Raw genomic sequence first — 24368 nt, forward strand, 5'->3', positions numbered from 1 at the left:
TCTGAGGTGTTTGTGCTCTTTCTTTGAGACAGGGTCTCTTGCCACTGCAACAAATTGCAAAACTGCAAAACAGCATAAGACTAGCTGACCCATGAGCTTTGGATTCTCCTGGTCTTGCCTCCCATTGCTGTAGGTGTGTTGGGATCACCAATGCGTGTGCTATGCTGCATTCATCTCACTGTGGTTGCTGGGGAATTGAACCTGGGCTGGCAGGTATGTCAGTAAGCATCTTTAACTGATAAGTCATCTCCTCCCCTAGCCCTCTATGTTTTTTGTTTTAAAGACAGGGTCTTACTGTGACTGAGGCCGGCCTGAAACTTTCAGTCATACTGACTGCTTCTGAAGCACTGGGATTGTAGCCTTGCACCACTACACCCAGCTCAAGTATTTTTTAAAAAATCATTCGTTGAAACAATCAAGAGGGACAAAAGGACACTTTAATGGGGATGTCACTGACAATGACTACACAGGTGTTAGGCATTATGGGGTCTTTCCACTCTAATAAATCTCCTTCATGCTGTCCCACTGAGTGAACACTGAGTGAGTTAAATAAAGATTTGCAGGGCTGGGGAAATGGTGTTTGCCTGTGAAGCCTAAGGACCCCGGTTCCATTTCCCAGGATCCATGTAAGCCAGATACACAAGGGGATGCATGCATCTGGAGTTTGTTTGCAGTGGCTGGAGGCCCTGGTGTGCCCATTCTCTTTCTCTCTGCCTCCTCCTCCTCCTCTCTCTCTCAAATACATACATAAATAAAATATTTTAAAACACTTAAAAAAAATAAAGGATTTGCCAATAGTTTAGAATTACAGTGCACAGTGAGCCACCACAGCATAGAGACATTACTGAGTCATCTCTTGAAAAGGTCATAAGTCAGAATGATCAATGATACCCATCAAAAGAAGCCCCTCCATTGTACTTTTTCCGTCTTTTAGACCAGTCTTGCAAAGAAGCCCTTCAGTCTTGCTATAATCAACTGTTGGGAGTGTTGGAGGACACTAATCTATAAATAATAGCCACTTGAAATGAGAAAATAAAATAAAATAAGGGGTCCAAAGAAGTGAAAATCCTCCCAAGGAGCATCCCACGCCCTCACAGCTGTAAATTACTCATTGGCCATTAATGTCACCACGCTGAGCTGTGGCTGAGTCAGCCATATCCACGCTGAAGCTAAGCTCCCATGTTTTCTTATGAGGGGCTATTTTATGCATCAGTTCAAGAGAAGACCAGTGCTTTGTAGAAGGAATCCTACTCAACTTGGCTCTGGGACAATTTGGTTGTAGGCGAATCAATTATTCTAAATAGAGCAAGCATAGTAATTCCTTAACAATTTTCTGTCTCAAACCATCTAGAGAGGTAAAGATAGAATAGGATTTTGTTTTGTTTTTTTTGAGGTAGGGTCTTACTCTAGCCCAGGCTGACCTGGAATTCACTCTTGTCTCACGGTGGCCTTGAACTCACGGTGATCCTACCTCTGCCTCCTGAGTGCTGAGATTAAAGGCATGCACCATGATGCCTGGCAGGAATGTTTATTTTTATATCTACCTTACATTCTCTGGAATCATTTGATTGATTAAAATATGCTCTGTTCCTTATATGCCCTGTTGATAGGCAAGTGTTTAAAATAGAACAGACAGGCCAGGCGTGGTAGCATATGCTTTTGATCCCAACACTCAGAAAGCTAAAGTGGGATACTAAGACAGGAGGATAGTGAGTTGAAGGCTAGTATAAGACTTTGTAGCAAGACCTGCCCAACAAAAATACCAATGAAGTATCACCACTAGAATTTTGGGGTAGTAGGCTGGAGGTGCAGCACATTCTGAAACTTGACAGGCCCAGGGTTTGTATCCTAACACCAAAAAAAAAGTAAGGTAGTAATTCTGATTTTTTTTTTTTTTTTTTTTTTGTCTGTTTGTTTTTTGAAGTAGGATCTCACTCTAGCCCAGGCTGACCTGGAATTCACTATGGAGTCTCAGGGTGGCCTCGAACTCATAGCAATCCTCCTGCCTCTGCCTCCCGAGTGCTGGGATTAAAGGCGTGTGCCACCATGCCCGGCATTTTTGTTTGTTTTTTGAGATAGGGTCTCACTGTAGCCCTCCTGGAATTCATTATGTAGTCTCAAACTGGCCTCAAACTCAAATCAGTCCTTCTACCTCTGCCTACTGAGTGCTAGGATTAAAGGTGTGTGCCACCACACCCAGAAAAATATTTTCTTTAAACTGTCATATGTATAAGCTTAATACGTTAGTTAAATGGCCTTGATTAAAAAAGTAAAGGGGGCTGGAAAGATGGCTTAGTGGTTAAGGCATTTGCCTACAAAGCCAAAGGATCCTGGTTTGATTCTCCAAGACCCATGTAAGCCAGATGCACAAGGGGGCACATGCGTCTGGAGTTCGTTTGCAGTGGCTGGAGGCTCTGGCACACCCATTCTCTCCCACTGGCTTTTTAAAAACTCCTATATTGGGCTGGAGAGATGACTTAGTGGTTAAGCGCTTGCCTGTGAAGCCTAAGGACCCCAGTTCAAGGCTCAATTCCCCAGGACCCACGTTAGCCAGATGCACAAGGGGGCACACGTGTCTGGAGTTCATTTTCAGTGGCTGGAGGCCCTGGCATACCCATTCTCTCCCTCTCTCTCTCTCTCTCCCTCTCTCCTCCCCTCCCTCCCTCCCTATCCCTCCCTCTCACCCTCCCTCCCTCCCTCCCTCTTTGTCTCTGTCTGTAGCTCTCAAATAAATAAATAAAAAATAAACAAAAAATTTAAAAAATACTCCTATATTAGGGCTGAGGAGATGGCTCAGTGGTTAGAAGCACTTGCTTGCAAAGCCTGTCTGCTCAGGGCTTAACTCTCCAGTACCCAAGTAAAGCCAGATGCACAAAGTGGTGCACACATTAGGACTTTATTTATGCAGCAAGAGGTCCTAGCGTGCCCATACTTATTCTCTTTTTCTCCTCCCAAATAAATAAATAGTTTAAAAATATTCTGTATCTTGGACTGGGAAGATGGCTCAGTGGTTAAGGTACTTGCCTACAATGCTTTAACCACCAGGGTTCAATTACCCAGTACCTATGTGAAGCCAGATATTTATTTAGATTCTTTTTAAAAAAATTAATTGCGAATGTTACTGTATAAAAATATTGCTTACTGGTCATATTCTCAAGTTTATACTGTTATGTTCTCTGCCCCCCACCCCCATTTCCCTGAGGCCCTCTGAGTTGGAGATTCACTGTAGGGTCACAAATGCACCATTCATTTCTGGGGCAGGGACAATGTCTCAGGTTATTTGGATTCTTAAAGGTAAACTTAACATTTTATTTATTCTTATTATTTTTTTGAGGTAGGGTCTCAGTCTAGCTCAGGCTGACCTGGAATTTACTATGTAGTCTCAGGGTGGCCTCAAACTCACAGCAACCCTCCTACCTCTGCCTCCAAAGTGCTGGGATTAAAGGTGTGTGCCACCATGCCCAGAAAACTTAATATTTTAAATAGGTTTTGCTCAAACTCTGTCTTCACACACTCATCTTCTTTGCTGTGTATTAAATCTTTTAAAAATTTGGGACTTGGGCTGAAAAGATGGCTTAGTGGTTAAGCGCTTGTCTGTGAAGCCTAAGGACCCCGGTTCGAGGCTCAATTCCCTAGAACCCACGTTAGCCAGATGCACAAGGGGGCGCACATGTCTGGAGTTCATTTGCAGTGGCTGGAGGCCCTGGTGCGCCCATTCTCTCTCTCTGTGTGTCCCTCTCAAATAAATAAATAAAACAAAAAAAAATTTAAAAATTTGGGAGAGATGGCATAGTAGTTAAGGCACTTGCCTATGAAGCCTAAGGACCCAGGTTCAATTCTCCAGTACCCACATAAGCCAGATACACAAGGTGGTGCAAGGGTCTGGAGTTTGTTTGCAGTAGCTAGAGGCCCTAGCACACCCATTCTCTCTCTCTCTCTCAAATAAATAAAGTATTTTAAAAATTGAGACAGAGTATTGCACTGTTGCCTAGGCCGATGTGGAATTCTCAGGCAGAGGTGTTTCTTCCAAATAGCTGGAGTACAGGCATGCTGTACGCACACGTCTCTGCTGTCCACTTGTCTCACTTTCCTAGTTATGTACTCATGATAATCTCTTGGTCTTCCAACTACTTCCCATATTCTACTCTACTATTTTCAAAATATTTGTGTATTTTCTCTCTTCTTGTCTCTTTTTCTTTTTTTTTTTTTTAAGTTTTTATTTATTTATTCGAGGAAGAGAGGGAGGTGAAGAGAGAGAGATCGAGAGAGAGAGAGAGAGAGAGAGAGAGAGAGAGAGAGAGAGAGAGAGGGCACGTCAGGGTCTCTAGCCACTGCAAATGAACTCCAGACACATGTGCCACCTTGTGTAACTGGTTTATGTGGGTCCTGGGGAGTTGAACCTGGTCCTTTGGCTTTACAGGCAAGCGCCTAAACCGCTAAGCCATCTCTCTAGCCCTTCTTTTTTATTTATTTATTTATTTTTTTTTTTTGACATAGGGTCTTGTTCTAGCCCAGGCTGCTCTGGAATTAACTATGTAGTCTCAGGGTGGCCTCGAACTCACAGCAATCCTCCTCCTACCTTTGCCTCCCAAGTGCTGGGATTAAAGGCATGTGCAAGAAGTCTGGCTTCTTGCTTCTTTTTTTATTGTTTTGAATTAAAAAAAAAAAAAAAAACAACTTCCCAACTACTACTATATCACGAATGGGTAAATGTAATTGGATTTAGTATTCTGCAGTATTTTCTGTGGATACAAGAAGATTTTAGTGTCTTTAAATAAACAGTGTAAAAAGATGCTCACCCACAGTACCTTCTGTGCCATCCATTTCCTTTGGGATATAATGTGCAGAAAGGTCACTCTGAAGGACTTCATCTGATGTTGCTCTGGCTAAAGCAGCAGCCAAAAAGGAAGGGCAGTTACTGAAAGAGAAGCACAAGGCTGTTCTCAGTAAGAACTAGGAAGCAATGTACTAAACATAAAGTCATTACATGCTCTACCATGTTGTCTCAAAACACTGTCCTTTTAAGCAAGATTCGGGAGGGGTTCAGAGGGAGGGGCAAAGAAGGATAATGGGAAATGAATATGATCAAAATAATATATATATATGTGTGTATATTATATATATATATATATATATATATATATATATATATATATAAAATTTCTTTTCTTTTCTTTTTTTTTTTTTTTTTTTGCTTTTCGAGGGAGGGTCTCACTGTAGCTCAGTCTGACCTGGAATTCTCTACGTGTTCTCAGGGTGGCCTTGAACTCATAGCAAGCCTCCTAACTCTGCTTCCCAAGTGCTGGGATTAAAGGCGTGCTCTACCATGCCTGGATATATCAAATATTTTTAAAATAATATTAATAGCAGAAATTTCTCTAGGACAATCACCAGTAATTCTAAGGGCTACTACAATAATGCAGAAATAGATGTTCTATAATAGGATTAATCTGACTTCATAAGGAAAAGTATTATATTCAAATGATCTCTATAGGTCTGAGATTATGTAAAATTACATTTCTTTAAAAATACTACTTCTAGGCCAGGAATGGTAGCACACACCTTGAATCTTAGCACTTCAGTGGCAAGACCCAACAAACAAACAAAAACATACAGGGGGGCTGGAGAGATGACTTAGCGGTTAAGCGCTTGCCTGTGAAGCCTAAGGACCCCGGTTTGAGGCTTGATTCTCCAAGACCCACATTAGCCAGATGTACAAGGGGGCGCATGCGTCTGGAGTTTGTTTGCAGTGGCTGGAAGCCCTGGCGTGCCCATTCTCTCTCTTTCTGTCATGCTCAAATAAATAAATAAAAATTTAAAAAAATTAAAAAAATACAGGGGCTGGAGAGATGGCTTAGCAGTTAAGGCGTTTGCCTGCAAAGCCAAAGGACCTCGGTTTGATTCCCCAGCACCCATGTAAGCCAGATGCACAAGGGGACGCATGCGTCTGGAGTTCATTTGCAGTGGCTGGAGGCCCTGGTGCACCCATTTTCTCTCTCTCTCTCTTTCTCTCACATAAATAAATAAAATATATTTAAAAAGAAAAAAAATACTGTTTCCATGTCTATCAATACTTGCTATCAGTTGCCAAAACTGTATTTTTTTCAAACTGCTGAAGAAACACAATATCCAGTAAATAGTTGAGTGCATGTTATGTGACAGACAGGTGATTTCTGCTATGCACTGGATATGTGGTAGTGAAGAACACAGAGATGGGCCCTGACGTAGTGGAGCCTACAGTCCAGCTGAGGAGATAGATGGTAAACAACAGGCTGTCTAGGTGGGATAAACTTTTACAAAGGAAACCATACTGTGGTAGAGAATGAGAGAAGGTGGTACCTGCTTAGGTTCAGTGATCAGACATACCACGCCTTTAAATATGAAAAATACTCAGCTATGCACAAGTGTTAAGTCAGGATGAAATATTTCAGATAGGGGAACAGTGTGTGTACAGGTTTTCCTAAGAGTGTAGTGTTCTGAAGGAGAGGGAGAAGCAAGACCAGTTTTATGGGCCTTTCAGACCTTGCTGAAGGATCTAGATTGAACTCAGAGGGTATGAGAAGTCACAGGAAGCTCAGCAAGAAAGTGCCAGTCAGACATGCAAGCTATTCTTTTGACTGATTGTCAAAGGAAATTAGAATGGAGCAAGACTTTAGTAAGATGACCAATACATTGTTAAATCCAGTTAAGGGAAAGAATGTGAGCATATTTTGGAGAAAGATAATATAGAACTTCCTGATACTTAGATTGAGAGAGAGAGAAGAATTAAAACTGAGTCTTGGATTTTGATTTGAGTAACTAAGTGAATTTGTTATATAAGGAAGGGCCAGGCATGGTCATACACGCCTTTAATCCCAATACTTGGGAGACAGAGGTAGGATTGCTGTGAGTTTGAGGCCATCCTGAGACTACATACAGAATTCCAGGTCAGTTCAGGCTAGAGCAAGACCCTACATCAAAAAACAAAAACAAAAAAAGAAGGGAACCAGGGACTGGGGAAATGGCTCAGTGGTTAAAGGGACTTGTTTACAAAGCCTTCTAGCCTGGGTTTGATTCCCCAGTACCCATGTAAAGCCAGATGCACAAAATGGTGCATGCATCTGGAGTTTGTTTGCAGTGGCAGGAAGCCCTATTATGCTCATTCTCTCTCTCTTTCTTCACTTTCTCTCTGCTTGCAAATAAATAAATAAAAATAAAGAAGAAGGGAACCAGGATAAGCAAGAACAGATTTGAGGAGGAAATGAGGTCCAATAAAAAATTGCTAATCTGGAAATATCTAAGAGATCTGATAAAGGTATAAGATGGTTAATTGGGTACTCTAGTGTGGTACTCAGAGATGTTAAAAAATTTGGAAATTGGGCTGGGTGTGGTGGTGCACGCCTTTAATCCCAGCACTCGGGAAGCAGAGGTTGGAGGATCACATGAGTTCGAGGCCACCCTGAGACTCCATAGTGAATTCCAGGTCAGCCTGGGCTAGAATGAGATCCTATCTTGAAAAACCAAACGTAAAAAAAATTTTTTAAAGCTGGAAATTGGCCGGGTGTGGTGGCACATAACTTTAATCCCAGCACTCAGGACACAGAGGTAGGAGGATCACTGTGAGTCAAGGCTATCCTGAGACTATAGAGTGAATTCCAGGTCAGTCTGTGCTATAACAAATACCTACTTTGAAAAAAAAAAAAATGGAAATCATGAGTGTAGGGTCTTGAAAGCTATGGGAACAAAAACAATCACATAGGAAGACAATATTAAAAGACTGGCCTAGGATCAGCAATTTCTTGTGTGCTGTTTCCTCCATTGGAAAGGGAAGGCTATCTTAGGCTCATTACATATGTCGGGAACAGTGGAAGAGGAAGTTTTTCCTCTTTTAATTCCTAAGCTTTCAGCTCAAGTGGAACTATAGTGAAGGAGCAGTGATCAAAAACTCTCCAGGAGCTTCACAGGTACATGGGCCTCATCTCCCTGAGACCAAGCCTGAGCCAGTGCCATCATGGGACGAGACTCTGGAAGGCACTCAGCAGAGGCCGAGTGGATTCAGCATGTGGGAAAGACATGAAATGTGACCAGATAACTGGCACTTTGTTGTTCTGTAAAAGGCTATAGAAATATTTTGTTGTTTTTGCCATGCTGGGCTTAGCCCAGGGCCTCGGGCACATTGGGCAAGTGCTGTGCCACTGAGTTCCAGCCTATGACCCAATGATACCTTGCCATTTCCCATAGAGTCTGTTTCACTTTCTTTACATGTGGGTAAGACCTGGTGACTATTTTTTAATGGCAAAATTTATTCTCTATGACGTATTAAGTTTATATGTCCCCTGACTTCCTTTTTTCATCTCTCTCCCTATAGATTGTTTGCTCTGGGAACCCAGCAACCATGCTGTGAAGAACCCCAACCCAGCCCATGTGGAGAAAATACATTTTCAGGGTCATATGGATAGGACCTGAATCCTAGCCTACAGCTAACAGCCACCATCAGCTGCTTGGAGTGTCACTGCACAGGGCTCCAGATGTCTCAGTACTGCAGACGAAGCTGCAGATATCACAGAAGATATATGGATTGATTCTGCCTGACGCAGTCTCTGAGTTCCTGACCCAGTGAAACTTCAGTATATTAAATTCTTTTATTATGCCACTAAGTTTTGTGATAGTTTGTTATACAGCCACAGTAAATGAAAAACTAATATTGTAAAGCCTGGTAGAAGATAACTTGTTTACTAACATAGAATCAAGAGAAGAGAGCATGTAAAAGGAATGGTGAGTCCTTCTGAGAAGTCAAATAAAAAGTTAATATTTAACCCAATAACATAAGTAAGTCATCACTGACCAGGTAGCAAGGTAATTCAGTGGGGGAAGAACCATCTTTTCAACAAATGGTGCTGGTATAACTGGACATATATAGGCAAAAAAAAAAAAAAAAAAATCAGTTGGAGGAGCTGGAGAGATGGCTCAGCAATTAAGGGTGCTTGCTTGCAAAGCCTGCTTGCTCTATTTTAATCCTCTAGTCATCCTTGTAAAGATGGATGTGTGTTCCTTTGTAGCAGTAAGATACCTTGGCATGCCCATACATGCAGACCACACACAAACTTAAAAAAATTAAAATTCAGTTGGATCCCTTCCTTATGCCATATTTAAAAAATCAACTTGAAAAACAAAAGAAGAAAGAAGAAAAAATTCAACCAAAATGTATCCTATGGGACCTGGGAATGTAGCTCTGTGACAGAGTGCTTGCCTAGCTGTATAGGCTAGGCCCTGGGTTCAGTCAGCTCCCTCAAATCCCACAAAAAGGAAAAAGATGAGTGACAAGAAGTTAGTGTGTGCATGTGCTTATGTGTAAGGGCAGGCACATGCATGCCTTGGCATACATCACTACACAAATCACAACACACATGTCACACATGCAAAAAATACAAAAGAACAGCTGAGTTGTAAATCACTGTGGTCCGAATGGAAATAAAGAATTTTAGGTAGGAGTACTTGGGCACCAAAAAAATGTAGGACACAGTGTTGTAGTCTGAACGTGGGATGCCTTGAGTATATGATCTTGGAGCTGGTGCAATTTTTAATAAAATGTCGAGTAAGACCAAGGAAATAAGGGGTTCAGAAACAAAATGGCAATGTTCACATTCCAAATCCTTGAGGGAAGAAAATTCAGAAAATTATCATTCATCAGTGAATTTATTTTATTTTAGTTTTTGGTTTTTCGATGTAGGGTCTCACTCTAGCTCAGGCTGACGTGGAATTCACTCTGTGGCCTCGAATTCATGGCAGTCCTCCTACCTCTGCCTCCTGAGTGCTGGGATTAAAGGTGTGCATCACCACACCTGGCTTTTTTTTTTTTTTTTTTTTTTTTTTTTGAGGCAGGGTCTCACTCTAGGCCAAGCTGACCTAGCACTCATTATGTAGTCCCGGTCTGGCCTCAAATTCAAAGTAATCCTCCTACCTCTGCCTCCCTAGTGCTGAGAGTGAAGGTGTGCACCACCATGTTCAGCACTTTCTAGTTTTTATTCTGCATAGAGTCTCATTACACCACACAGGCAGGTTCCAAACTTTGTATCGTCCCACCTTACTGCCACACCTGGTTATTACCTTCCCCATTTCTAGTAGTGAGGGTCAAGCCTACAACCTCATACATGGTAGAGAAGCACTCCAGCACTGGCCTACATACCTGCCCTTGGCTAGCATTTTTTAAAAGAAGAAACAGAATAGGGCACATGGGGTAAGACCAAGTATTATTCCAGGGTGAATATGTATGTTTAATTGTTTTATGAGAGAGAGAGGAAGAGAGCACTGGCACACCTGGACCTCCAGCCGCTGAAATTGAACTCCAGACGTATGTGTCACCTTGTGAGCACGTGCGACCTTATGCACTTGTGTCACCTTGTACATCTGGCTTACATAGGACCTGGCAAATCAAACATGGGTCCTTATGCTTCACAGGCAAGCACCTTAACCACTAAGCAATCTCTCAAGCCCTGTATGTGTACTTGACTTCTGAAAGCTAATTGCTCTTTAATAATTATGAAATGAATCAATGGGATCCTGTTAAAATACAAATGAGGGTTGAGGAGATGGTTCAGTGGTTAAAGGTGCTAGAATGCAAAACTTGCCAGGCTGGGTTCAATTCTGCAGTAACCCTGTAAAGCCAGATGCACAAAGTGGTGCATGTAGCTGGAGTTTGTTTGCAGCAAAAGTCTCTAGTGCACCCATACTTACTCTCCTCTCCAACAAATAAAAATATTTTTAAAATTCCAAATGATTCACAAATGGTTTTGCCATTTTACTTTATTGCTATCTAGGTTGACTTTTTTTTTTTTTTTTTTCCTTTTTGGTTTTTCGAGGTAGGGTCTCACTCTAGCTCAGGCTGACCTGGAATTCACTATGATGTCTCAGGGGGGCCAAAAATTTATGGTGATCCTCCTACCTCTGCCTCCCAAGTGCTGGGATTAAAGGTGTGTGCCACCACACCCGGCTCTAGGTTGACTTTTTCTTCGTGAGTGAGAAGAGCCCTCCACAGACTGAAGCTGTGCAGGCCTGCCTGTCCTCACCTCTCTGCTGTGCTTCCACTCTGATTACCTAGACATGTTTCTCCCAAGTGGACTTCTGGTACATAGTTTAGACACCTGATTAGTGGTTTGGGTTTTTTTTTGTCTATCTGTTTTGTTTTGTTTTCCTGAGGAAGGGTCTCACTCTAGCCCAGGCTGACCTGGAATTCACTATGTAGTCTCAGGGTGGCCTTGAACTCACAGGGATCCTCCTACCTTTGCCTCCCAAGTGCTGAGATTAAAGGTATGTACCACCATGTCTGGCTTTAAAGTGATCTGACAACCTTTATTGTGACCTAGCTCCCTGGTGTTCCAAAAGACAGTGGCATCTTCAGTGTAATCAAACTACTTAGGGATAGATTCACCAAAGGGAAAAGTATGAAAAATTTAGAGAACAAGACAAGAACCATTAGCCTCATTAATGTGTCATTTGCAGTACATTTGTAGTCACAGCTAGTATAATCTTGTACTTTTTGTCAGACAGAATGAAAATATTTTCAGTGAAGCAGAGAGGATTAGCTGACTAATAGCTGGATATAAAACATCAAGCTTCACCTACATCAGCTCTTTCTACATGTCAGAAATCTGTAACCTGAGCATGAATAACTTCTTATGGTTTTGACTGAGAGTGATTGTTTCTGAAAAATCAGAATTGCAGATATATTTTAAAGTATAGTTAGATTACAGATTATGTGATAGTGCTGAGACTGAAGGTGTGCACCACCATGGTAAGTCAAAGCTTATCATGAATGTTTGTCATTTTAAGAGAATGATCAGGAGTGACAAACAATAACAACACAGCAAACTCTTTTCTTAATGTCTCTTAAAATGCTTGAAACAACTGGGTATGGTGGCACACAACTTTAATCTCGGTACACGGGTGGCAGACATAGGAGGATCACTGTGAGTTTGAGGCCAGCCTGGGACTACAGAGTGAATTCCAGCTCAGCCTTTGCTAGAACAAAACCCTACCTAGAAAAACCAAAAATAAAAAATAACCACCCCCCCTAAGTAAAAACAAACACAAATACTTGAAACATCCTAGCAATGCAATAAGCACAAGTATCAGATAGCCAGTCCTTGCCAAATTTAGAGAACCAGACTTACAAATGTTATTATGTTGGGAACACAGTATTAGAATTTTTTTCAACTTTTGCCAATGCTGGTTAGTGGTGGACTAGGTTTTTTGTTTGTTGTTTTGTTTTATTTTGTTTTTCGAGGTAGGGTTTCACTCTAGCCCAGGCCGAGCTGGAATTTACTATATAGACTCAGGGTGGCCTTGAACTCACAGTGATCCTCCTACCTCTGCCTCCAAGTGCTGGAATTAAAGGCATGCGCCACCACACCCAGTTTGTGGACTAGATCTTTAAAAGTAAAGTTATGGGCCAGGCATGGTGACGCATGCCTTTAATCCCAGCATTTAGGAGGCCAAGGCAGGGGTATCGCTATAAGCTCAAAGCCACCCTGAGACCACCATGCCTGGCTGGAAATGTGTTCTCTATACAGTAATTTGTTCTTTATTTTTGGCTTCAAAGTATAGACATTTTATATTCACAGATAAAGTCCTTGTCTATTTTATTTCTAAGTCATATATATTTTATACATAAACACCTTTTATCGGGCGTGGTGGTACACACCTTTAATCCCAGCACTTGGGAGGCAGAGGTAGGACTGCTGTGAGTTTGAAGCCAACCTGAGACTACAGAGTGACTTCCAGGTCAACCTGGACTAGACTGAGATCCTACCTTGAAAAACCAATAAATATATAAACAGCTTTTGAGCAATGTTGAAAAATTACTAGGGGTTCGCTTGGTTATGCCTTTTAAGTTTACTCACATAAAATAAGACATTTTCTTTCATTAAAGCTGATTTACTACTGAACACATGATTATTTGAACTTTGTATTTTTTTTTCTCAATGGGATACTGTAAGGCAAAAAAGCAGCTCCTTGAAAACATCATAAACTGAGCTCAGTAACGAAAACACAGCATTTGCCTGAAGCTAACAGTAGATATTCTTCAGACACAAAACAAAACAAGGGCTGGGCATAGTGGCATACACCTTTAATCCCAGCACTTGGGAGGCAGAAGCGGTAGGATCACCTGTGAGTTTGCGGCCACCCTGAGACTACAGAGTGAATTCCAGTCAGCCTAAGCTAAAGTGAGACCCTACCTCAAAAAAAACAAACAACAAAAAACAAGGATTCACAAGTGCTCTGGTCATTCTTGCCTGCTGCTCACACAGGCTAACACCATCTTTATCCAAATGTTCATCTTCCTTCTTCAGTTCTACTTCAAAAAGAGGCTGGGAGTGTCACTCTGTGGTAGGGCATATTCTTAGCACAAATAAGACCCTGGGTTGGATCCCCACTACTTCAAGAACAGGGGAGGAGGTAAGGCTGTAGAGATGGCTCAGCGGCTAAGGTTCTTGCCTGAAAAACCTAACAACCTGCGTTCAATTTCCCCATTATCCATGTAAAGCCATGTAATCCATGTAACATGCACAACAGCTCATACATCTGGGTTCCTTTGCAGTGCCTGAAGGCCCTGGCGTGCCCATTCTCTCTCTGTCTTTCTTCTCTCTCTGCTTTCAAATAAACACATAAGAAAGAATCAGAAGGAAATACCCACACCCCAAAACATGTTTTGTGACTTTGAATTACAAAAATATAACTGAATCCTAACAACCTTCAATAGTTCAGTACTTGTCAATGTTTATACAAATTGTTTTGCTTTCAGTATCTGTGGTAGTATTTAATGTGATCATTTTTATTTTTATTTATTTATTTGAGAGTGACAGAGAAAGAGGCAGAGAGAATGGGCATGCCAGGGCCTCCAGCCAGTGCAAAGGAACTCCAGGTGTGTGCACCCCCTTGTGCATCTGGCTAACATGGGTCCTGGGGAACTAAGCCTTGAACCTTAGGGTTCACAGGCAAGTGCTTAACCACTAAGCCATCTCTCCAGCCCCTGTGGCAGTATTTATTTTATTTTATTTTTTTGTTTTTTGTTTTTTGTTTTTTGAGGTAGGGTCTCACTCTAGCCCAGGCTGACCTGGAATTCACTCTGTAGTCTCAGGGTGGCCTTTAACTCACAGCGATACTCCTACCTCTGCCTCCCGAGTGCTGGGATTAAAGGCATGCACCACCACGCCCGGCAGTATTTAAGAAAGAGACATGGCTTGGTGGTTAAGATGATTACCTGCGAAGCCTAAGGACCCATGTTCAACTCTCCAGGTCCCATGTAAGCCAGACCCACAAGGTAACATGGGTAACACACACAAGGTCATACATGTACACAAGGTGGAGCATGCATTTGGAGTTGGATTACAGTGGCTAGAAGCCCTGGTGTGCCAATTCTCATGTTCTCTCTCTCTCTCTCTCTCTCTCTCTCTCTCTCTCTCTCTCACACACACACACACACACACACACACACACACTAAGGGGGAAAAAAAGGCCAGTCTGTTGGGCTTGCCTCAAAAAAAAAGAAAATGATAAAGTTGGACTGGAGAGATGGCTTAGTGGTTAAGGTGCTTAAAAAGAAAGACAGATGTTGCATTAGTATGCAAACTATCCAAATAATTATCAGAATCAGAATCAAGGCTCAATGACAATGTATACTTATTGTGTGCAAGGCCCTAACTTTACTCCTCAGCCTAGGAAGGAGGCACAGATTAGCAAGAGCAGCAACATTCTATTACTGAGCATATCTACTTCTTGACACCAACAGATATAACAGGTTTTACTGATAAATGTGTAAATAGTACAGAGAATCAGAAATCCCTTTGACTTTAGACACTGCTTTCTCCATGCCACTACAAAAATATTAAACAAAGAATAAAGATGGGGCTTGGAATGTAGCTCAGTAGCATTTGCCTAGCATATATGCACTACAAGTGAGGAAAGGGAGGAGAAAGAAAGAATGGTGGGCTAATACTAACTTTGGAGCTGGAACATATATAGTGCACACTGAGAGAATCATAACATTTCTGCCAACTAATCACTTAGATGCTACTCAACTAACTTGTTAGGCAGGAGATGATATGAGAAACAAGAGCTAGAGACAAGGCAGGTGCTAACTCGACCTGGGAACCTGAGAAACAATTCCTAACCAATCTGGGTTTCAGTTTCCTTAACTGGTAAACTAAGAAATTAGAGTAACTTCAAACTCTTCTAGATCTAAAATTGTACTTCTGTAATTCTATTCCAAATAAGGTTTAAAATTTCAAAGATGGAACAAACAAAATTTAAGTATGAACTAGCTGGGCACAGTCACACATACCTGTAATCCCAGGTACTTGGGAGACTGAGGCAGGAAGATATCTTGACTATAGCAGGTCCAACACCTGTCTGGGCAGCATACTAAAACATCATCTCAAAAATAATTTACTGGGGATATGGCTTAATGGTTAAGGTGCTTGCCTACAAAGGAATAGGACCCAAGTTTGATTCCCCAGGACCCACCAAAAGCCAGATGCACAAAGTGGCACATGCACCTGGAGTTCATTTGCAGTGGCTAGAGGCCCTGGCATGCCCATTCTCTGTGTGTGTGTCTCTCTCTCAAATAAATTAATAAAAAATTTAAATTAAAAAAATTTATTCATGCACACTAAATAGTTCAGACAGAAATATTTTACAGAAGAATAGAAAAAAACTACATATTATTTCTTTTTAAAAATATTTATTTAAGCCGGGCATGGTGGTGCACGCCTTTAATCCCAGCAATCGCGGGAGGCAGAGGTAGGAGGATCGCCGTGAGTTTGAAGCCACCCTGAGACTACATAGTGAATTCCAGGTCACCCTGAGCCAGAATGAGACCCTACCTCAAAAAACCAAAAAGAAAATAAAAAAATAAATTAAGTCTGGAGAGATACCTTAATGGTTAAGGCACTTGCCTGAAAAGACCCCAGTACCCACGTAAAGCCAGATGCACAAGGTGGCGCATACATCTGGAGTTAGCAGCTGCTGAAGGCCCTGCTGCACCCATTCTTCTCTGTCTCTCTCTTTTTCTGCTTGTAAATAAATAAATAAAATGAAAGTACAATATTTTTTTTAAAAATATTTATTTAGGGCTGGAGAAATGGCTTAGCGGTTAAGCGCTTGCCTGTGAAGCCTAAGGACCCCGGTTCGAGGCTCAGTTCCCCAGGTCCCATGTTAGCCAGATGCACAAGGGGGCGCACGCGTCTGGAGTTCGTTTGCAGAGGCTGGAAGCCCTGGCGCGCCCACTCTCTCTTTCTCCCTCTATCTGTCTTTCTCTCTGTATCTGTCGCTCTCAAATAAATAAATAAATAAATAATTTTAAAAAATATTTATTTAATGGGAGCTGGACGCAGGTGCTGGGTGGTGCCTTTGGGAAGACTGAGGACAGCCAGCAAGGCCTAGGTACCAAGGCCCAGGTATACCAAGACAGGCTTGGTGCTGGCGGCCTGCACAGCAGCACTCCTGACATTGATTATTTAAGGGGGGGCACGTGAAAGCCTCCTGCTATTGCAAGCCAATTCAAGCTCCTTTAGCCACTGAGCTATCTCTCCAACCCTCTGCATATTATATCTGTAAGTAATATAGGAACACTATGCTTTATGTATTAGGTAATTCTTAAAAGGTGGATATATATATATATTTCCCCCACCCTCCCGAGGTAAGGTTTTGCTCTAGCCCAGGCTGAGCTGGAATTCATTCTGTAATCCCAGGCTGGCCTTGAACTCACAACCACCCTCTACCTCTGCCTCCCAAGTGCTGAGATTAAAGGTGTGCTCCACCACGCCCGGCAATATATTTATTTCAATGAATGTAATCTAGCTTGGCAGTGACTTTTTTAAATTTTTTTGTTTATTTTTATTTATTTATTTGAGAGCAACAGACAGAGAAAGAGGGAGAGAGAATGGGCATGCCAAGGCCTCCAGGCACTGCAAACGAACTCCAGATGCATGTGCCACATTGTGCATCTGGCTTACGTGGGTCCTGGGGAATCGAGTCTCAAACCGGGGTCTTTAGGCTTCACAGGCAAGCACTTAACTGCTAAGCCATCTCTCCCAGCCCCCCCCCCTTTTTATTTTCTGTATAGCTCATTTTTTGTTGTTGCTGCTGTTGATTTTGTTTGTCCAAGGTAGGATCTCACTGTAGCCCAGGCTGACCTGGAACTCACTCTGTAGTCTCAGTCTGGCCTTCTACTCACAGTGATCCCCCTACCTCTCTGCCTCTCAAGTGCTGGGACTAAAGTTGTGCACCACCATGCCAGGCATAGCTCATGTTTTTAAAAATTATTTATTTATTTGCAAGCAAAGAAAGATAGTGAGGAGACAGAGAATGAACATTCCAGGGCCTCCAGCTATTGCAAATGAATTCCAGATGCATATGCCATTTTGCACATCTGGCTTTACATGGGTACTGGGGAATCAAACCCAGGTCATTAGGTTTTGCAGACAAGTGCCTTAACTGCTAATCCATCTTTCCAGCCCTATAGCTCATGTTTTTGAGACATACCTATACCATAAGTGCAATATGAAATAATAATTTTAACTGGTTGTCAAGCTCTAAATTTTTACTTATTTACTTACTTATTTATTTATTTATTTTTGAGGCAAGCCCAACAGATTGGCCATTTTTCTTTTTTTTAATGAGAGAGAGTGAAAGAGAGAGAATTGGCATGCTACAGCCTCCAGCCATTGCAGTTGAACTCCAGACATGTGCACCACCTTGTGCACATGCATCAGCTTGTGCATCTGGCTTATGTGGGATCTGGAGAGTTGAATGTGGGTCCTTAGGCTTGATAGGCAAAAGCCTTAACCGTTAAGTCATTTTTCCAACCCAGTGAAGCTTTAAATTTTAATTAACAAGATAGTATACCTCTTTCCATATTTACTAAAGATTATTACTTCATCTTCACTCTGTAGGCTGATGCCAAACCAATCAACTGATATTTTCCATTAGGTATGAGGAGTCGGATTAGAATTATGAAAGCTAGCTCTCTTTTAGCACAGAATGTTGTTACCTTACATCACTTATTGTATTATAAAAACAGTTTTTAATTTTTAAAAATATTTGTTTTTATTTATTTATTTGAGAGAGAGAGAGGTACACAAATAGGCAGGTAGAGAGAAAGAGAATGGGCATGCCAGGGCCTTTAGCAAATGAACTCCAGATGCGTAAGCCCCCTTATGCATCTGGATTACATGGGCCCTGGGGAGTTGAACCTGGGTCCTTTGGCTTTGCAGGCAAGTGCCTTAGCCATTAGGCCATCTCTCCAGCTCCAAAACAGTTTTTAAACAACCATTTAGTTTGTATTCATTTTCAAATACCAAAGGCAGATACATTCTGTTAAATGGTCAGGACAGTATTTTAGCCAGATCTTTTTCTAAATTGACTTGCTAATATCATGCATATTAAGACAGTATGTATTTTAAGACTACAAACTCAAGTCTTGTTATAAACTAAACCAGGAAGCATTTTCATCACAATGCCAAACCTACACAAATCACTAAGGACATTATTAGATAAATTAGAGGTTTCAAAGTACATCCTTCCTGACAGTGGCAGTGTGGGTGTCTACACAGCACCCACAGCTGCGTTGAGCAGTCTGGGCCCAGCACTGCTAAGGTAATAAACATTCTTGAAGGTGGGGGGGTTTCCTTTAATTACCTTGAGATTTGTCTGGAGCATCCTCAGAGCCCACAAAGATGGTGAGGCCATCTCTTCCTTCTGCCTGTGCTAGGATGATAGCACTCACATGTTGAGTTTCTGATTACCCCCTCCCTCCCATTAGTCATGTGTATTCTGAATCTAAAATATCACATTAAACTAAAAATAAAGAAGACCAATTCTCCACCTGACAGTATTCAAGAGTTAATAAGGGCTGATTTTTCCCCCCTCTTAAGCTGTTTTTCTTTGCATAACAACCTCTAGGAATGCCACCTGGAGTCAACAGAGTCTAATGCCCACACAGCACATGCTCTTTTCATTAGCTTTTCTTTTTTTTAAAAAAAAAAAAAAAACTTTTTATTTATTTATTTGAGAAAGAGAAAGAGACAGAGAGAGGGAGAGAGAGAATGGGCACGCCAGGACCTCCAGCCACTGCAAACGAACTCCAGATGTATGCAACCCCTTGTGCATCTGGCTTACGAGGGTCCTCGGGAATCAAACCGAGGTCTTTCCAGGCAAACGCCTTAACTGCTAAGCCATCTCTCCAGGCCTTCATTAGCCTTTCTAATTCTAAATCATGCCCACCAAATGACTAGCTCAGGGTTTGGGGTTCTCACAACAGAAGTCTTCCCTGCTGCTCCCTCCTATCAGTATAATCTCAGCAGCCATTTTTGCTCATGTTGACTAGGCTGACCAAGCAAAACCAACAGCACCCCAAGTTTTCTGTGAATAGCTGTTTAGATGCTGAAAGTTTCCAAAGATTAGCACGAGGACTATGAGATCATGAAGAGAATTTAGCATTAACTATCTTCCTTGCCATCCTTCTTTTATCACTACACCAAAGTACATGGCCTAACTGTACTTGCTAGCATCAGCAACAGGACCCCCTGTAGCAACCCCTACAGGGTGTGCTCAGGTCAACTTCATTCCAGAGCTGACCTATCACTCCTGATCACTCCCTTCCACTTGGTAAACTTCTCCAGACCTCTATACCATGAGACCCTCCCGTGGCACAGAGTTCTGTCTTCTTCATTGTGCTCCTTCTCTTCTCCCATACTTCTGAACACTCTTATTAGGCTGTCTTTTCTTTTTTAACCTAACCTATAGTTTCTACTACAGAAATCTATTATGTTTGCTGTTTCTGCTCCTCTGCTCCCCTCCTAGGCTGCAGATGTTTCTGTCTGCTTCATGCTCAACAGATATGTGCTAGGTGAATAAACTACAGGCTTTTTGTTGTTGTGGAGTTTTTTGTTTGTTTATGTTTTTTTGTTTGTTTGATTTTAGAGGTAGAGTTTCTAGCCCAGGCAGACCTGGAATTCACTATGTAGTCTCAGGGTGGCCTCACACTCACAGTGATCCTCCTACCTCTGCCTCCCAAGTGCTGGGATTGAAGGTGTGTACCACACTGGGCTTTTCAGTTATTTTTTGTTTTTGTCTTTTGAAGGTAGGGTCTAACTTTAGCCAAAGCTGACCTAGAATTCACTCTGTAGTCCCAGGCTGGCCTCAAACTCATAGCAATCCTCCTACTTCTGCCTCCCAAGTGCTGGGATTAAAAGCATGTGCTACCACACCCAGCTTGTTTTAGTTATTGTTATTTGTTTCAGAAAATCAGGTTGGGGATGTGGTTCAGTGGTAAGGTGCTTCCCTAACATGCACAAAGCCTAGGGTTCAATCCCTACAGCGGAGAAAAAAAAAAAAGATTAAAAACTGTATAAAGAATATCCAAAACAATGTTGGGTTTTATAAGCAGACTATGAAAATTGGACTAAGATAAATAAATAAATAGATGGTAACTATTAGCAAGTAGGAATTGTGGTCAAGTGTATATTTTTGCTGTCAATTCAGTTACTTTAGCTGAGGTTTCATTTAGTGCTTTCTGTTCCTCTCACCAAAAAAAGTGTACTTGGTTTCATAAGCTATGACATATTCAGAATATAGTAAGATTGATATGACCATATTACATTTTGCTTTCAAGAAAAGTAAGTACAAGACTCAAGCCTAGTGGCACACTCCTGTATCCCAGCACTGGGGAGGCTGAGGTCGAGGAGTCCCATGAGTATGAGCTACAGAGTGAGTTCCAAGTCAGCTTGGGCTAGAGTAAGACCCTGCCTCAAAAACAAAGTAGGAACAATTCTGGGCAATCTGTTTCTATGTTAGTTAATATAGTGAATTCTTTATATCCATTATCTTTTTTTTTTTTTTTTTTTTGAGGTAAGGTTTCACTCTAGTCCAGGCTGACATGAAATTCATTAGGTAGTCTCAGGCTGGCCTCGAACTCACTGTGATCCTCCCATCCCTGCCTCCTGAGTGCTGGGATTAAAGGCATGCACTACTGTCCCTGGCTGTCCATTATCTTTTAATTCTCAGAAAAGCATTGTGAAATACAGCTGTATCTGAAACCCTTAGATGACGAGCCTGAGGGTTAGAGAGGTTAAGAGTGCAGTCACAGTTCTGAAGACTACATAATAAACTTTTAACACTTTGTTTATACCAAGAACATGTATGATACTAATTGTTCAGATTCTGATAAGAGAAAATGGAGATCATTTTATGCACTTTATTGTTGAAATTAAAAGTTGGGCTGGAGAGACGGCTCAGCAGTTAAGTGTACTTGCACAAGCATGAAGGCCTGAGGGGACCTGAAACACCTGAGGTTGGAATCTCCAGAACCCACAGCTGGGCATAGCCACACACGTCTGTAATCCCAGCCCTATGGGGAGAAGAGATCAGAGAACCACTGGGGCTTGTGAATGGCAAGCTCTGGAATGAGTAAGACTCCATTGCAAGGATAGAACATCTGACACTTGTTTTTAACTGGGCTGCTGCAGGGAGCCCATGGGGTGTCACATCAGCACACATCTGTGCATACACTGCACACATTAAACACAAAAAACTAACAATTACCATTGTTTGTTATCATTTCCAGACCTTTTCTGTACATATATAGACTTGAGTTATTATAAGTGAAATGACATGTATTGTTATAGTATACTTTTTTTTTTTTTTTTTTTTTTTAGTTTGTCAAGGTAGGGTTTCACTCTAGCCAAGGCTGACCTGGAATTCACTATGTAGTCTCAGGGTGGCCTTGAACTCATGGTGATCCTACTACCTCTGCCTCTCAAGTGCTGGGATCAAAGGCATGTGCCACCATGCCTGGCTACCGTGTACTTTTTACTTACCTACCTACCTACCTAGAAAACCTTTTGTTTTGTTTTTCTTTCTTTTAAGCATTTATCTTTATTTATTTGAGATAGAGGGAAAGAGGCAGGTGGGGAGAGAAAGAAAGAATGAGAATGGGTATGCCAGGGCATCCAGCCACTGCAAATGAACTCCAGACACATGTGCCACCTTGTACATCTGGGTTACATGGGTCCTGAGGAATCAAGCCTGAGTCCTTTGACTTTGCAGACAAGCACCTTAGTTGCTAAACCATCTCTCCAGTACTGTTTTTCAGTTTTGAATAGGGTTTCATAGTGTAGCCCAGGCTGATCTAGAACTTACTAGGTAGCCCAGGCTGTCCTCAAACTCAAGTCAATCCTGCCTGAACCTCCTGAGTATTGGGATTATAGCATGCCAGGCCGAAAGAACTTTCTGTCATTAAAAAAACACATTCATGGTTATTTTTAAGTTGATACACAGTGTACCAATGCACATTTAATTTTTTATTACTACCATAATGGATGCATCAATGAACATCATTACATAATTTTTATACATGCTACACAAATAGTCCATTACTTATTAATTGGTTTTTCTTTTTGTGGTGCTAGGGATCAAACCAAAGGTCTTTTGCATGTTAAATTATTTGTCAAAATACCATAATCATCTACTTTAAAAAGTAAAATTGAGCCAGTTGTGGTGATGCACCCCTTTAATTGCAGAACTCAGGAGGCAGAGGTAGCAGGATTGCTGTGAGTCCCAATACTCAGGAGGCTGAAGTAGGAACTCAAAGCCAGCCTGGGACTACAGTGAGTTCCAGGTCAGCCTGGGTTAGAGGGAGACCCTACCTAAATAAATAAATAAATAAATAAATAAATAAATAAATAAATAAATAAAGTAAAATTGTAGGGCTGGAGAGCAGTTAAGGTGCTTGCCTGTGAAACCTAAGGATCCATGTTCGACTCCATATCCCACGTAAACCAGATGCACAAAGGTGAAGCAAGCTCAAGGTTGCACATGATCACTAGTTGGTGCATGCATCTGGAGTTGGATTGCTATGGCTGAGGCCCTGGCATGCCAATTCTCCCCCCCCCATCTCTCTCTGAAATAAAAAGTAAAAAAATGAGAAATAATTAAAAAAAATTTTAAAGTAAAATTCTAATTACAATGAAAGGCAGACAACCCTTTCTCATTTTTCTGTAAGCTCCAAAGGCTACCAGCCATTCTCTTTTATTCATTGATGATTGGCTAGAGAGGTCACTCAGTGGTTAAGGAGCTTGTCTGCAAAGCCTAAGGATCCAGGTTCAATTCTCCAGTACTCAAATAAAACCAGATGCACAAGATGGCACATGCATCTAGAGTTTGTTTGCAGTGGCTAGAGGCCACAGTTCACTCATTCTCTCTCTCCCCATCTGTCTCTTTATCTCTCTCTCTCTAATAAATAAATAAATAAAACATTTTTTTAAGTTATTTATTTCCAAGCAGAGAGGGAGAAAGAACTAGAGTATAGGCATGCCCCAGGGCCTCATGCTGCTGCAAAATGAACTCCAGATGCATGTACCACTTTGTGCATCTGGCTTTATGTGGGTACTGGGAAATCAAACCTGGGTTGTTAAGACTCTGCAGAGAAGCTTCTTAACAGCTGAACCATCTCTCCAGCCCTCCTATTTCTCCTTTAAATTCATTATTATTTTGTTTTTGTTTTTTGAGGTAGGGTCTCACTCTAGCCCAAGCTGACCTGGAACTCACTCTGTAGCCCAACTTGGCTTTGACCTCCTACTTCAGCCTCCTGAGTACTAGAATTGAAGGTATGAGCCACTATATCCAGCTGTTTGTTTTCTGAGACTGAGTATCACCATGTAGTTGTGGTGTATCTGAGGCTGGCCTTAAATTCTCCGGCAGCCCTCATCCCTACCCTCAGGGCTGCAGTTACATGCACGTGACACAACACCCAGGCATGTTCTAGATTTATCTAAACACTTGCAATATTTAAAGTTTTTAAATTATTTAAGGCAGGGGCTAGAGAGATGGCTCAGCTGTTAAAGGTGCTTGCTTGCTTGCCAAACCTGAAAGCCCAACAACTTGGGTTTGGTTCTCCAGTACCTATGTAAAGCCAGATGCACAAAGTGGCACATGTATCTGGAGTTTGCTTGCAGTGGCAGAAGGCTCTGGGGCACCCATTCTCTGTCTTTAGTCTGCCTCTTTCTGTCTCTCTCTCAAATAAATAATAATTTAAGGTAGTATATTTTATTTTATTATTTTTTTTTGAGGTAGGGTTTCACTCTAGCTCAGGCTGATCTGGAATTCACTATGTAGTCTCAGGGTGGCCTCAAACTCACATGATCCTCCTAACTCTGCCTCGCAAGTGCTGGGATTAAAGGTGGCACCACCATGCCTGGCCAGTATATTTTATTTTTATTTGAGAGAAGGGGGGAGGGAGGGAGGGGGAAAGAGAATGGGCATGCCAGGGCTCTAGCCGCTGCAAACAAACTCTAGACATGTGCTACCTTGTGCATCTGGCTTACGTGGGTCCT

At 41.7% G+C, this 24368-nt stretch overlaps 2 protein-coding genes across 3 annotated transcripts in view; one reads left to right on the top strand and one right to left on the bottom strand.

Annotated features, from left to right (window-relative positions):
• Trim37 (tripartite motif containing 37) overlaps positions 1 to 8800 on the top strand; it is a 171476-nt gene extending 162676 nt beyond the window's left edge. For both annotated transcript variants that reach the window (XM_045159189.1, XM_045159190.1), the window contains one exon: positions 8348 to 8800. In XM_045159189.1, the coding sequence (XP_045015124.1) occupies positions 8348 to 8438 (91 nt within the window). In that variant the 3' untranslated portion in view covers positions 8439 to 8800. The remainder of the gene's footprint in view (positions 1 to 8347) is intronic.
• Ppm1e (protein phosphatase, Mg2+/Mn2+ dependent 1E) overlaps positions 1 to 24368 on the bottom strand; it is a 203924-nt gene that overhangs the window by 34922 nt on the left and 144634 nt on the right. The window contains exon 2 of the mRNA XM_045159192.1: positions 4800 to 4918. Coding sequence (XP_045015127.1) covers positions 4800 to 4918 — 119 coding nt within the window. The remainder of the gene's footprint in view (positions 1 to 4799; positions 4919 to 24368) is intronic.

This window comes from Jaculus jaculus, chromosome 9 (assembly GCF_020740685.1).
Source record: "Jaculus jaculus isolate mJacJac1 chromosome 9, mJacJac1.mat.Y.cur, whole genome shotgun sequence".
Lineage (NCBI taxonomy): Eukaryota > Metazoa > Chordata > Mammalia > Rodentia > Dipodidae > Jaculus > Jaculus jaculus.